The sequence below is a fragment of the Erythrolamprus reginae genome, chromosome 6 (assembly GCF_031021105.1).
Source record: "Erythrolamprus reginae isolate rEryReg1 chromosome 6, rEryReg1.hap1, whole genome shotgun sequence".
Taxonomy (NCBI): Eukaryota; Metazoa; Chordata; class Lepidosauria; order Squamata; family Dipsadidae; genus Erythrolamprus; species Erythrolamprus reginae.
In genome coordinates, this window is record NC_091955.1 from 3,106,837 (window position 1) to 3,121,459 (window position 14,623).

The 14,623-nt window shown below is 37.3% G+C and overlaps 1 protein-coding gene across 2 annotated transcripts in view; it reads right to left on the reverse strand.

Moving 5' to 3' along the window:
• Positions 1–3,173: 3,173 nt before the first annotated feature.
• LOC139169217 (NADH-cytochrome b5 reductase 3-like) overlaps positions 3,174–14,623 on the reverse strand; it is a 42,765-nt gene continuing 31,315 nt past the window's right edge. Inside the window, exons 8-10 of one of the 2 annotated variants that reach the window (XR_011559433.1) lie at positions 7,439–7,538; positions 4,672–6,015; positions 3,174–4,611 (exon numbers count right to left, since the gene is read on the reverse strand). Coding sequence is in view for 1 of the 2 variants with exons in the window: in XM_070755087.1 (XP_070611188.1) it covers positions 5,843–6,015; positions 7,439–7,538 (273 nt within the window). In the remaining variant the exon portion in view is untranslated. Of the gene's footprint in view, positions 6,016–7,438; positions 7,539–14,623 lie in introns of both variants that reach the window. The other variant, XM_070755087.1, reaches the window with a different exon arrangement.

Here is a 14,623-nt window from a genome sequence, read left to right on the forward strand (position 1 = left end):
TGAATCCTGGTTTATTTACATTAAATTGTTAAAGATTAACTCAATGTACCTAATTTTGCTTTCTCCTCCTATTTCCCCCACAACAACCCTGGTAGGTATGTTGGGCCCAAAGTCACCCAGCCGGCTTTCATCCCTAAGGCAGGAGTAGAATTCACAGGACACCCTCCCCTCCCAAATCTATCAATCATCTGTCTAATCTCTCTCACACTCTAATCTGTCCGTCTCCGTCTGTCTGTCTATCATCCATCCACCCACTTACCCACCCATCTATCTATCATCTATCTATCTGTCTGTCTGTCTGTCTATCAATCATCCATCCATCATCGTCTGTCTGTCTGTCTATCTATATCTATCTAACATCTATCTGTTTGTCTTATCATCTATCATCCATCCATCTATCTGTCTGTCTATCATCTATCTATCAATCATCCATCTATCTGTCTATCTATCTGTGTATCTATGTATCTATCATCTATCTATGTATCTTTCTATCTATCGTCTATCTATCTGTCTGTCTGTCTGTCTATCATCCATCCATCTATCTATCTTTCTATCTATTATCTATCAATCATCTATCTATCTATCTATATCTATCTATCTGTCTGTCTGTCATCCATCCATCTTTCTATCATCTATCTATCATCTATCTCTCTCTCTCTATCATCTATCTTTCTATCTATCTATCATCTCTCTCTCTTTCAGTAGTCTAGGTGTTGTCTAATAAAGGTTTTATAGAGTCGACTATGGCTATATGACCTGGAAAGGTACACGTTTTATTCTGAAATGCAGGTAGAGAAAAGGTCCTTTGGTCGTTCTCCATTTAATAAGTACAGGACTGTAAATAAATTGAGGGACTTAGCAAACACCACTTTGGTGAGAAAGTAATAAAGGAAAAAACGTTTCTTTTTTAAAAGATGCATGGACCGTTTCCTTTGCTGTGAATTCTTTCCACTAAGAGCCAGTGATTGTCAACACCCTGATCCGGATTCTTTGTGTGTTGTGTGTGCCACTCTGGCTTACCAAATTAACCACACTGCAGCTGTGATTCATACATTCCCTAAGAATGTTGTGAGTAAGAGTTGAGTTACTCTCTCCAAACGACTCATCGGATTGAAATGGGGAGGAAAGAGGGAAAAAATTAAACCAGGTTATTAATTTTTAACTTGCAAGAAGCGGGTGGTTTTTTGGATCCAGATTAGCTGGAAAGTTGGAGTCATTTTGGTTGGAAAATAGGACTGGAAAAAAGGAGGGCAAAATATTCCGAAGCCATATTATTATTATTATTATTATTATTATTATTATTATTATTATTATTATTAATTAGATTTGTATGCTGCCCCTCTCCGCAGACTCGGGGCAGCTCACAACAGTGCATGTTTTTAAATTATGGGTTTTTAGTTTAAATTATTAGATTTGTATTACATTGTTTTGCCACTATTGTTGTGAGTCGCCCCGAGTCTACGGAGAGAGTCGGCATACAAATTTAATAAATAATAATAATAATAATAATAATAATAATAATAATAATAATAATAATACAATATACAGTGACAAATCTAACATTAAAAATCTAAAAGCCCCATTATTTAAAAATCATACACACATACCATACATAAAATAGGCAAGGGGAGATGTCTCAATTTTCCCATGCCTGACGGCAGAGGTGGGTTTTAAGGAGTTTACGAAAGGCCAGGAGGGTGGGGGCAGTCCTAATCTCTGGGGGGAGCTGGTTCCAGAGGGTTGGGGCCGCCACAGAGAAGGCTCTTCCCCTGGGTCCCGCCAGACGACATTGTTTAGTCGACGGGACCCGGAGAAGGCCAGAATGGGCAAATCCTTATTGGTGTGTGTGGGATATAATTTGTTTCATCAATAGCGTTAAAAACCAAGCCAACGGGACCCACTCTGAAAGAAAAAATTAAAAACAAAACTTGTCTTTAAGCAGTTTAATTTCAAAGAAAATTATTCAAATCCTTACCATCAATTCACTTCCCCCTTTTATTTCTTGGTCCATAGGAGTCATGGTAAAACCTTTATTCCCTCAGGTGATGAGTGCGCACATATGCACATGCGCTATTGCACGTGCGTGTGGTCACACCCACAATACGCCTCCCACGCTCCGTCCTGTGCATGTGTGCACAATCCCCACTGCTCCACTCCTACATGTGCGCATGATCCCTCCCTCTAGGCGGTTTTTTTATTTACTGCTGCTATATAGGCCAACCTTCTTCCTGGTTTGTTTGCAAAACTCAAAACGTCTTTGCTGCACATGATTCAGTGTTGCTTCTACCTCTTGAACTGTTAGCATAGACGATGGTTGGTGTAATAAATTGATTTGATGCAAAACTTTAGAGCCTTTTTCTGTCTAATAGTGTCTATACACTGCTCAAAAAATAAATAAATAAAGGGAACACCTAAACAACAGAATATAACTCCCAAGTCAATCAAACACAAAGCAAGACTGACCATTGTTTTCACCTGCTGTTGTGCACATTCAACTTTGTACAGAACAGTATTCAATGAGAATATTTCATTCATTCAGATCTAGGATGTGTTATTTGAGAGTTCCCTGCTCAGTAGGAGATTAGACATTCTACTCCCCCTCCCCACCTGAAAAGAACTCTGTTCCAACTGCCAGCTGCTTTATATTAACCCTGATGTTAAGGAGTTACACATTCTACATAATTTTTCAAACTTTAACTGTCAGTTTATCACTGCTGTTAGCCGCCCAAGTCCACGGAGAGGGGCGGCAAATCAATCAATCAATCAATCAATCAATCAATCAATCAATCAATAATAATAAAATAAATAAAGCCTGATCACAGTTTCCTGCAAAGCACAGGTGTCCAGCTCCTAGTATCGTATAAAATATTCATGTAGTTTTAGTCCTTTACTATTTTCTTCCTTCCTTCCTATTCCTCCCCCTTTGTCCTTTTGTTTTCTTACTATTTCCTTCCTTCCTTCCCATTCCTTCTTTTCCTTCCTTCCTTCCTTCCTTCCTAATCAGAACCCAATTCTTATTACTGGATTATTTGGTTGCAAAAATGGGAGGACAAATCTGCAAAGCTGATCACTTTTCTTTTTGTAGGTGATCTTGTAAAAGCAGGTGGTCAGAAAGAGCCTTCCAGTTGATTATAACCCAAGGTTAATGAATCAAAAGAACCCCGCAAGACATCTTAAGGGGAGGGGGAAAGTTTTATTTCTACCACAAAGAGTTGAAAAAAGTCAAAGAGCTGAGTAAGGCAGGTGAAGTAATACAAAACTTTGTTACAAACAGATCCATCCGTTGTTCTTCAGCTTCGATATGGTCAGTTAGTAAAAGGTAAAAGGCTGTTTTATTCACTTGAAGCACAAAGGAGCATGATATAAACTTTATTTTCTGCGGCAGGAGGACAGGTGAACAAAGAATCTATTGCAGTTTTCCCCTCAATCTTGGCCTGTTTAAGCTAGGTGGATGTCTACTCAACATTGACTTTTTTAAGGTAGGTAGACTTCAACTCAACCTTGGCCTGTTTAAGTTAGGTGGATGTCAACTCAATGTTGGCCTGTTTAAGCTAGGTGGAAGTCAACTCAACCATGGCCTGTTTAAGTTAGGTGGACGTCAACTCAATGTTGGCCTGTTTAAGCTGAGTGGACATCAACTCAATGTTGGCCTGTTTATGCTAGGTGGACGTCAGCTCAACTTTGGCCTGTTTAAACTAGGTGGATGTCAACTCAACGTTGGCCTGTTTAAGCTAAGTGGATGTCAACTTAACCTTGGCCTGTTTAAGTTAGGTGGACATCAACTCAACGTCGGCCTGTTTAAGTTAGATGGAAGCCAACTCAACCTTGGCCTGTTTAAGTTAGGTGGACGTCAACTCAACCTTGGCTTGTATAAGTTAGGTGGGCTTCAACCTCCCAGAATTCCATGAGTGGCTACTGAAACAATACATGGATATATCTTTTATAACTGAACTACTTCTCTATATATGTATATAAGCATGGGTATGTGTTTAGCTAATTAAAAGAGGACCATTGACGGCTAGTGCGGTAGAATATTAGAATAGAATAATGTCAAAGAAATTCCTTTAGAGGGATACACTATTGACTGTACTTAAAATACAAGCAGGCCTATAGACGCATCTCATTCCACTAACATGCTATCCCATCATCCACCTATCAACCAAACCCTCCAAACAAAATTGACATTCCTTTCATCCCCACCCCAGTGAATATTTATGGGAGATGGTTCTGGGTTTAGAGCTATCCTGTGGACCAGGTAGGTTTAGGAAGCCTCCTGTATACACACCCTTATTCCATCCTAAGCAAAAGCCCAGCTGCAAATTCTGTGCCCAGGCAAAGGCCGGAAGGAAGTAGAGGCCACCTGTTTATTTCTGTCCTGTGGGGTGGGCCCCTATTAAGAATTTCAAGATTGGTCCTCCCTCTTTCATGTCCATAATTTGAGAAGGACAGAACCAATCAATTCACTGGTTTCCAGACAAGTATGTCTCTGAAGATTGGCTCCAACTCAAGGTTCACCTGTTTAAACTAGGTGGACTTCAACTCAATGTTGGCCTGTTTAAGCGGGGTGGACCTTGCTGTTTAGAGCTAGGTGGACTTCAACTCAATGTTGGCCTGTTTAAGTGGGGTGGACCTCGCTGTTTAGAGGTAGGTGGACTTCAACTCAACGTTGGCCTATTTAAGCTAGGTGGACTTCAACTTAACCTTTCTATTCTATGGGGTGTATCCCTATTAAAAATTTCAAGATTGGACTTCCCTCTTTCATCTCCATAATTTGAGAAGGACAGAACCAATCAATTCACTGGTTTCCAGACAAGTATGTTTCTGTAGGTTGGCTCGAACTCAACATTGGCCTGTTTGACCTAGGTGGACTTCAACTCAACATCGGCCTGTTTAAGCTAGTGGACGTCAACTCAACGTTGGTCTGTTTGACCTAGGTGGACTTCAACTCAACATTGGTCTGTTTGACCTAGGTGGACTTCAACTCAACGTTGGTCTGTTTGACCTAGGTGGACTTCAACTCAATGTTGGCTTATTTAAGCGAGGTGGACTTCAACTCAACATTGGCCTGTTTAAGATAGGTGGATTTCAACTCAATATTGGCCTATTTAAGCTAGTGGACATCAATTCAACGTTGGTCTGTTTGACCTAGGTGGACTTCAACTCAACGTTAACTTCTTTAAGTGAGGTGGACTAAGCTAGGTGGACTTCAACTCAACCTTTCTATGGGGTGTTTCCCTATTAAGAAATTCAAGATTGGACCTCCCTCATTCATGTCCATAATTTGAGAAGGACAGAACCAATCGATTCACTGTTTTCTAGATGAATTATGTTTCTGTGGGTCGCCCTGTCAATCAATGTCTCCCCCATCCCTTGCAAATGAAGGAGGGGACACACACACACACGTGTTGGTGCAAAACAGACGTGCATTTAAAGCTTTGGTGCGGAAACGGAGTGTGAAAGTCACCTCCTTCCCCCCTCCACGGATCTCACAACAAACTCTTTGGCGATACAAGAGCCCGGCTACATTTTTGCAAATCTGGGAATGAAAAAAATAAAATAAAACCCAAACTTCCTTCCACCTGCCTTAGGACAGAATTGATACACAGAGCAAAGCGAAGAGTAGGATCTACAACACGATTAATCGGTCTAGCTGTGGTTTCCGCTCGCCAGGATTAGAAAGGCGAGTGACGACAAGAGGGCGCAAGTTGGAATTCCTCTGAACGTCGGTCCCACCTCTTTGTTTACGGACGTTAGTTCCCGTTACCTGTTTTATTCCCAAGAATTCTCCTCCTCCTCCTTTACCCTTTTTTCTTCCCCCCTTCTATTTTATCCCGACTCCCAGTTAGTAAGTAAACCACATCTCTTTGGTGTAACCCAATTTCTCCAGGTTAGGAATGCAGGCGTACTGGATCATGGGCGGTGGGCCACACATCAGGATGAGAACGTCGTCTTGGGGTGGAGGCATGTGGGTCTTCAGCATCTCTTCGTTCACGAAGCCTCGGCTGTAATCCCACTCTGTGTCGGGAAAGACCAGGTTTCTCTGATTATCTCTTCCCAAAACCAAGATATCAACATGATCGGCGTGTGGGTGTCCTGTCCCAGCGAAGGGCTCCCCCAAGAAATAGGCACACACACACACATACACACACACACACGGATTTGACAAGATCTCAGCATGTAATTCTAACAGTTCAGTAGCAGAGAGGTTTAAATGTTTAAAATGCATCGGCAAATCAAAAAATAAGTCCCAGCTGTTCATTACATGAACGATTAAAGATAAATAAGGCAATGGGTCCAGATGGTATCCACCCCAGAGTTCTTAAAGAACTCAGATCTGTCATTGCTACCCCCCTGACTGATTTGTTTAACCAATCCCTGTTAACAGGAGAAGTTCCTGAGGATTGGAGAATGGCCAGTGTTGTGCCTATCCACAAGAAGGGCAGTAGAGAAGAAGCTTGTAACTACAGGCCAGTTAGCTTGACATCAGTTGTAGTTAAAATGATGGAGACTCTATTCAAAAAGAGGATAAATCAGCACCTAAAAAACAATAACTTATTGGACCCAAATCAGCATGGCTTTACTGAAGGCAAATCATGTCAGACTAATCTCATTGATTTCTTTGACTATGTCACAAAGGTGTTGGATTAAGGTGGTGCCGTGGATATTGCCTATCTGGACTTCAGCAAAGCCTTTGATACGGTTCCACATAAAGAGCTGATAGATAAATTAGTGAAGATTGGACTTAATCCAATCTTAATCCAACAAGCAGGAAGAGGGAGATTGTGATCCCCTTATATAGAGTGCTGGTGAGACCCCATTTGGAATAATACTGTGTCCAGTTCTGGAGACCTCACCTACAAAAAGACATGGATCAAACTGAACGGGTCCAAAGACGGGCTCCAAGAATGGTGGAAGGTCTTAAGCACAAAACCTATCAGGAAAGACTTCATGAACTCCATCTGTAGAGTCTGGAGGACAGAAGGAAAAGGGGGGACACGATCGAAACATTTAAATATGTGAAAGGGTTAAATAAGGTCCAGGAGGGAACACAGTATTCCAAATGTGGTCTCACCAGCGCTCTATATAGCGGGATCACAATCTCCCTCTTCCTGCTTGTTATACCTCTACCTCTATAACTAAATAAAATAAAATAGATGAATTGAGGAAGGCGTATGGCCGATAAGGGTTGGGATTTAAAAAGTTAACCAAGGTCAATCACGGGTTAATATGCGGATGGGAAAATCCTAGAATTGCAAACTAGGATAGTGAGGCAAACAAAACCCCATGGGAATACAGCAGGAAACTACACAGGCTTGAGGAATTAGGTGTGACTCATCCATGAAAATTTTACAGGGCTGTGTTAATATTTAGCCCTCAAGTGGAATGGCCGTAGCATTCCTCTTAATCTTAATTTTAAACTGTGTCCTGGATTACTTACTCTCAGGAGCTCTGTCCAACGTATACCACAGTTTAAACTGGGCCGAATGTCGGGCTCGGACTTCCTCAAGTTCCGTTCGTAGCAAGATGTCACTTTCAGTCTGTCCCGGAAACACAATATTGTCATTTTTATCTCATTTATTTTTTCTCCAGTTTTTATACATGTGTCAACGCGTATACAGTGATACCTCGTCTTAAAAACGCCTCGTCATACAAACTTTTTGAGATACAAACCCGGGGTTTAAGACTTTTTTTGCCACTTTTTACAAACTATTTTCACCTTACAAACCCACCGCCACCGCTGGGAGGCCCCACCTCCGGACTTCCGTTGCCAGCGAAGGGCTCGTTTTTGCGCTGCTGGGATTCCTCTGAGGCTCCCCTCCATGGGAAACCCCACCTCTGGACTTCCGTGTTTTTGTGATGCTGCAGGAGAATCCCAGCAGGGGAATCCCAGCAGCGCAAAAACGGGTGCTTCGCTGGCAACGGAAGTCTGGAGGTGGGGTTTCCCAGCGAGGGGAGCCTCAGTGAAATCGCAGCATTGCAAAAACACAGAGGTCCAGAGGTGGGGTTTCGAGGACTTTGGTGTTTTTGCGATGCTGCGATTTCACTGATGCTCCCTTCGCTGGGAAATCCCACCTCCCAACTTCCGTTGCCAGCGAAGCGCTCGTTTTTGCGATGCTGGGATCCCCCTGCAGCATCACAAAAACACGGAAGTCCGGAGGTGGGGTTTCCCATGGAGGGGAGCCGCAGGGGAATCCCAGCAGCGCAAAAACAGGCGCTTCGGCTGGCAAAAGGGGTGAATTTTGGGCTTGCACGCATTAATCGCTTTTCCATCGATTCCTATGGGAAACATTGTTTCATCTTACAAACTTTTCACCTTAAGAACCTCGTCCCGGAACCCATTAAGTTTGTAAAACAAGGTATCACTGTACTTTAGAATGTGTCAACAATATTCACAATTACTGTATACATTTTTTATCAACAAAAGAATATTAATCCTCTCTTAAAAATCCAATGAAAAGAAATTGGGGAACCCGAGCTAAAGCGAACTGCACCATGGTAGCAAAATTTAGACAATCTAAACAACTTCACAAAAAAAAAAAGTTAACCACTAGTAGCAATCTTTGAGTCTACTCAAAATATAATTTAATGTGAGTGAATGATGCTGTACTATTATCAAAGTTCAGGGTAATTACATTTAATTGAATAGCATTTGTTCTGAGCTGTTGTTAATCGCCTTGCTGAAGTATTCGACTCAGTATTAAAATGAATTTATTTCATTCGGGCCGTCTGTCTAGAACACTTTATTTTTTTTTTTTATTTTTTTTTCAATTTTTTTTTATTATTTTTCATAAAACAGACATACAGACGTACAAACATTAAACATAAAATGGGGATGTATTTCCCCGCTTCTTTTGAAAGTATACATTCAAATAGAGAAAAGAATACATAATCAAACATTTGTTGAATGTTGAAAAGTCTAGTAAAAAATTTTCAAATCTTAAATGGAATATTAGTACAGTATAAGTAAAAATGCTTAATATGTTATTTAAGTGTAATATATTCATCTAATCAAACATTCAAACTAATCTCAATTACTAAGCATACATAAAACAAAATTTTTAATATATCACTTATAGGTAAACAACTATGTCAAAATCATCAACAAATACATCTAATATTGTTATTACCTAAATAAAAACAGATCTATCTCTTATTTTTTCTTATCTAACCATTTATATATGTTGTTCCATGTTTCATAAAATTTTGTATCTTCTTGATCGTTTAATCGTCTTGTCATCATATCCATTTCAGCGCAGTCTAATATTTTAGCTATAACTTCTTCTTTCTTGGGGATTTCCTCCCCCTTCCAGTTTTGCGCATATATTATTCTAGCCGCAGTTAATATGTGTATAATTAAGTAAAGAGTTTCCTTCTTATAAGTCTGATTAGTAATTCCTAATAAATAGAATTCCGGGGTGTTATCTATGTCATATTTTAATATTTCTTTTAATATCTTCTCAATCATCTTCCAATAAGTTTTAGCTTTGCTACATGTCCACCATTGATGGTAATAAGTTCCTATATCTTTCTTGCATTTCCAACACAGTGGGGATGTTTTAGGAAACATTTTAGCTATCCTGTTAGGTGGAAGGTGCCATCTATAAAACATTTTAATTTGGTTTTCTTTTAATGAAACTGACTTGGTCATTTTCCAATTATTAATCCAGACTTTTTCCCAAGTATCTATATCTATTTCCTTGCCTATATTTCTGCACCATCTTATCATGGTATCTTTTAGAGTCAACTCTATATTTTTGTGAGCGATAAGAAATTTGTATATTTTCCCTATCATTTTTACTGAATTATTAATAATTAAATGACTTAGCAGATTCTTACTTTTATTAAAAGTATAAAGAGTTATATCCTTCTGGTATCTGGATCGAATCTGGGCATAATGCCACCAATCTATTATTATCCCTTCTTCTTGTAGTTTATTTCTAAGCTTTAGCTTCATCTGATCATTTAATAATTCTTTATATCTATAAAATATTTTCGTGTCTTTTATAGATTTTGGATGTGTTATTGCTTCTAGGGGGGCTATCCATTCTGGAACATTTAAGAAGTGATTTTTCTTTATGTCCTTCCAAACCTCTAGTAAATACTTCCTTAATGTGTGTCTTTTAAAATATGAGTGATTTTTTTCCTTGTCATACCATATAAATGCATGCCAACCCAGCATAAGATCATGTCCTTCTAAATTTAATATTCTTTTATTCTCTAAGGTTATCCAATCTTTAATCCATGTTAAGGCGGCGGCCTGATAATATAATTTCCAGTTTGGAAGACCAAATCCTCCTCTTTCTTTAATGTCTTCCAAACAGTTTATTTTTATCCTTGCTTTTTTCCCTTGCCATATAAATTTTTTAACTAAGTTTGTCAAAGTTTTAAAGAAAGTTCCCCCTGGGTTTATTGGAATTACCTGAAAAAGAAATAAAACCTTAGGCAAAATATTCATCTTGATTGTGGCAATTCTTCCTAAAAATGATATTTTCAGGTTGTTCCATGTTTCTAAATCTTTTTTAATTTCTGATAATAATTTTATATAATTATCATTTTTTAAAGTTATTGTTTTCGCTGTTAAATTTATTCCTAAATATTTTACTTTCTTTACGGTTTTTATTCCAGAAATATTTTCTAATTTAGTTTCTTGTATTTTATTCATATTTTTGGTTAAGAAAGAAGTTTTACTTTTATTTATCTTTAAACCTGCTACCTTTCCGAATTGTTCAATGGTTTGCAATAAAGAAGGGACAGTTGTTATCGGTTCTTCAATTATAAACGTTAAGTCATCTGCAAAAGCTTGGAGTTTGTAAGTTTCGTCTCCTATAGTTAAACCTTTTATTTCGGAATCCGCTCTTATTTTAATTAATAAAGTTTCAAGAGTCATAATAAATAACAATGGTGATATAGGACATCCTTGACGAACTCCCTTGTTTATATCAAGTGCTTGTAATTGGTTATTATTTAATATTATTTTAGTCGTTTGTTTTGAGTATATAGTATCTATTAAATTAACAAATTTTGAGCCAAATCTCATTTTGTTTAATTGCATTTTTATAAATGTCCAGTTAACGTTGTCAAAGGCCTTTTGAGCATCTAAGAACATTAAGGATGCTGTCTTATCTGGGTGTTGTTCATAGTATTCTAATGTATTTATTACTGTTCTAAGGTTATTTTTAATTTGTCGCCCTGGTAGAAATCCATTTTGGTCTTGATGTATTATTCCATTTATAATTCTTTTAAGTCTGTCTGCATAAATGGCAATAAATATTTTATAATCTACATTTAATAAAGATATGGGTCTATAGTTTTTGATTTTTAGTGGGTCAGTGCCGGATTTGTGTATTAAAGTTGTCAGCGATTCTGACCAAGATTTCGGAATTTTGCCCTCAAGTCTAGATGAATTAAAAATTTCTAACATATAGTTTCTTACTATTTCATTGTCTATCTTATACCATTCTGCCGGTATAGCATCCGGACCAGTGGCCTTATTGTTTTTCTGTTTTTTAATTATAGTTAGGAGTTCTTCCATTGTTATTGGACCATCCAACATAGTCTGTTGATCTTCTGTTATTTGTGGTAATTTTGAAGCCTGTAAGTAATTAAAAACCTCATCTTCAGTAACATTGTCTTTGGCATAAAGATCTTTGTAAAAGTTATAAACAATGTCCGCCTTTCCTTCTGTATCATATTTTATTGTACCATCTTTGTCTTCTAATTTTTTTATCAATTTGGATTGACTCTGCTTTCTAAGTTTATATGCTAACCATCTGCCTGGTTTATTTGCATGTTCAAAATAATGTTGTTTTGCTCTTTTAATTTTTTCAGTTATTTGATTTTGTTCTATAATTCTAATTTTATGTTTAATTACATTTATTTCTGTTTTAAAGTCTCTGTTCTTAGTGTGTTGCTGCGATGCAAATTCCAATTGTTTTAATTCATTTATTAGTTGTACATACTTTAATTTATTTTCCTTATTATATTTTGCTGTGTAAGATATTGTTAACCCTCTTATATAAGCTTTGAGTGTATCCCATATATTCTGTGGAGTGGTGTCTGGGGTTTTGTTAATCTCAAGAAATATTTTTAATTCCTTTTCGATCCAATCTTTATATTTCTTATCATTTAGTATAATTCTATTCATCCGCCAAATATTCTGTTTGTTGTTCCTTCTTATATAGACCACTATTGGGTTGTGGTCAGCCCATGTATTAACATCTATCTCTACTTCCCTTATTTCTTCTGCAACCATTTTTGATGTCCATACCATGTCTATTCTTGTCCAGATTTTGTGGGGATTAGAATAAAACGTAAATTGTCTTTTATGGGGGTGTCTTTCCCTCCATATATCATTTAGCAATAATTCTGTTTTCATTTTTTGGAAAGTACTAGGTAGTAGATTTCTTTTTGTTTTTTTCCTTTTATTATGGCTCCCTCCCCCTGAATGGTCTAATTGCCTATTCACAATAGCATTAAAATCACCTATTATTAATACATTCTCAATAGCTAAGTCTATTATTATTTGATGTAAATTTTTATAAAATATCATTTGGTCTTCATTGGGAGCATAAATAGAAACAACCACTATAGGTCTAGGTTCAATATCAACTTGTACAATCAATATTCTACCATCATTATCCTTATATATCTGTTTGGAATTTATAGAATTCTCTACATACATCACCACACCTCTTTTTTTTTGATCTGCTAATGCAGCATACATTTTTCCAATTTTGGGATTCAACAATAATTTTTGGTTATCTTTTTTGATATGTACTTCTTGTAATATTGCAATTTGAGCATTTTGATTTCTGATTTTAGAAAAGATTTGTTTCCTTTTCCTTGGTTCATTAAGTCCGTTAACGTTTACCGAAAAGATCTTTAGATCTTTAGTTGTTGTCATTTAGTGGGTTTTTTGGTTTCTCGCTGCGGCTGAACTCTTCTTATAGCACCTTGGTCCTGCTCTATTGCTAGAGCTGTAGCCCCCAATAGTTCTTCTTGTTGGATTGCTAGTATCTCCCCTGATTGCTGTTGTGCTGGTTGTTGATGGGCCTCTTGTTGTTTATCTGAAAAGTCCATGTGGCTGATGCCACTATTTTCAAAGAAATACCTAGCTTGTTCTACATTTTCCAGCTTGTATCTTGTAGAACGCCATGTCAGAGAAAGACCTTGTGGGATTAACCAACGATAGGTTATATTTTCTTTGATCAAAATTCTGGTAAGAAACTGGTAATCTCTTCTGCTCTCTCTGACACTTCTTGGAACTTGTTTTAATATTTTTATTTCCACTCCTTGATGTTGGAGTTTGGAGTTTCTTGCCCAATGGAGTATGTCATCTCGCAAAGTTTTCCTGGTGAATTTGATATGAATCTCTCTTGGAAGATTGTGGCGACGGATGTAACTATCCGAAGTCCTGTAAACTTCATCAATTTCTTTCACTAGCGCAGCAGGATCCTCCTGGAGTATACCTCCAATCGTTTCCGCCATAGTCATTTTTAAATCTTCATCTTTTTCCTCTTTCATATTCTGAAATCGTAGTCCATACGAAGCACGTTGCATCTCCAGCTGAATAATTGATTCATCATGTCTTCTGTGTCTTGCATCAGCTCTCCCTTCAAGATAATCAATTCTTTTTGCGTTTTTGTCAGATTTCTCTTCAACCTTTTCCACTCGATCATCACTTTCTTGTAGTGTTTGTTGGATCTCCTTTATCTGGTCTTTCACCTCGCCCATATCAGCTTTCAGTTGGGCCATCTCCTTTTTAAATTCTGCCAAGTCTGCTTTTATGGCTTCCCTTTGTTGTGTTGCATCCTCTTTTATAACCTCTCTTTGTTGGGTGGCATTCTCTAGAGATTTAAAGATAGAGTCCTGCATATTGTTTAAAGTTTCTTGTAATGTTGCAAAGTTGGGCTGCGTTGTTTTGTCTTTTTCTTTATCCTTGGAAGACATAGCTGAGGCCTGGTGTGTCGGGGAAGGACGTGGGGACACTTGTGGAGAAGAGATTGTTGCAGTAGGTTGTTTTTTGACTGTTTTAACAACGGTTGAATAAGTTGACATTATCAATTTTGAATCCGCTGTTTAAAATTTGAGTTAATTTAAATCAATCTAAATTTATATATAGTGAAAAGGAGAAAATTTCTATAAATTCCAAATCTATTCAATCTGTTTTATTAGCGGTTACGCTTAAATTATAACTGTTCAATTATCAAGAAAGTTCAAAATTCAAAATCCAATATATATTGTTATTAATTATTTTAAAAATTTAGATTGTCTTTAAAAATTTAAAGATATAATACCTCAGGAACTAATATAAAACTTTTAGGAATAAAAAACCAGTAGAAGTTAAAAATAAATGGTCTAATAAAAAGACAAAATAAATGACAGCAAAGAAAGAGTAATAATTATTTTAAAAAGGGAAAGTTTGAAAAAGTACAAAGAAAAAAAGAAGAGAAAAAAGATTTAATAAGGCAGCAAGAAGAGGGAGAAAAAGGGAGAGAAAAAAAAAGAAAAGAAATGGGGAGTATTTCAATTCAAATAATTAAAATAGAGCAGGAAACCAAGGTTTGCTAACAATGCATAGTCTTCAGTTCAAACTTCTTTCAAAAATAGAAATAAAGAGAAG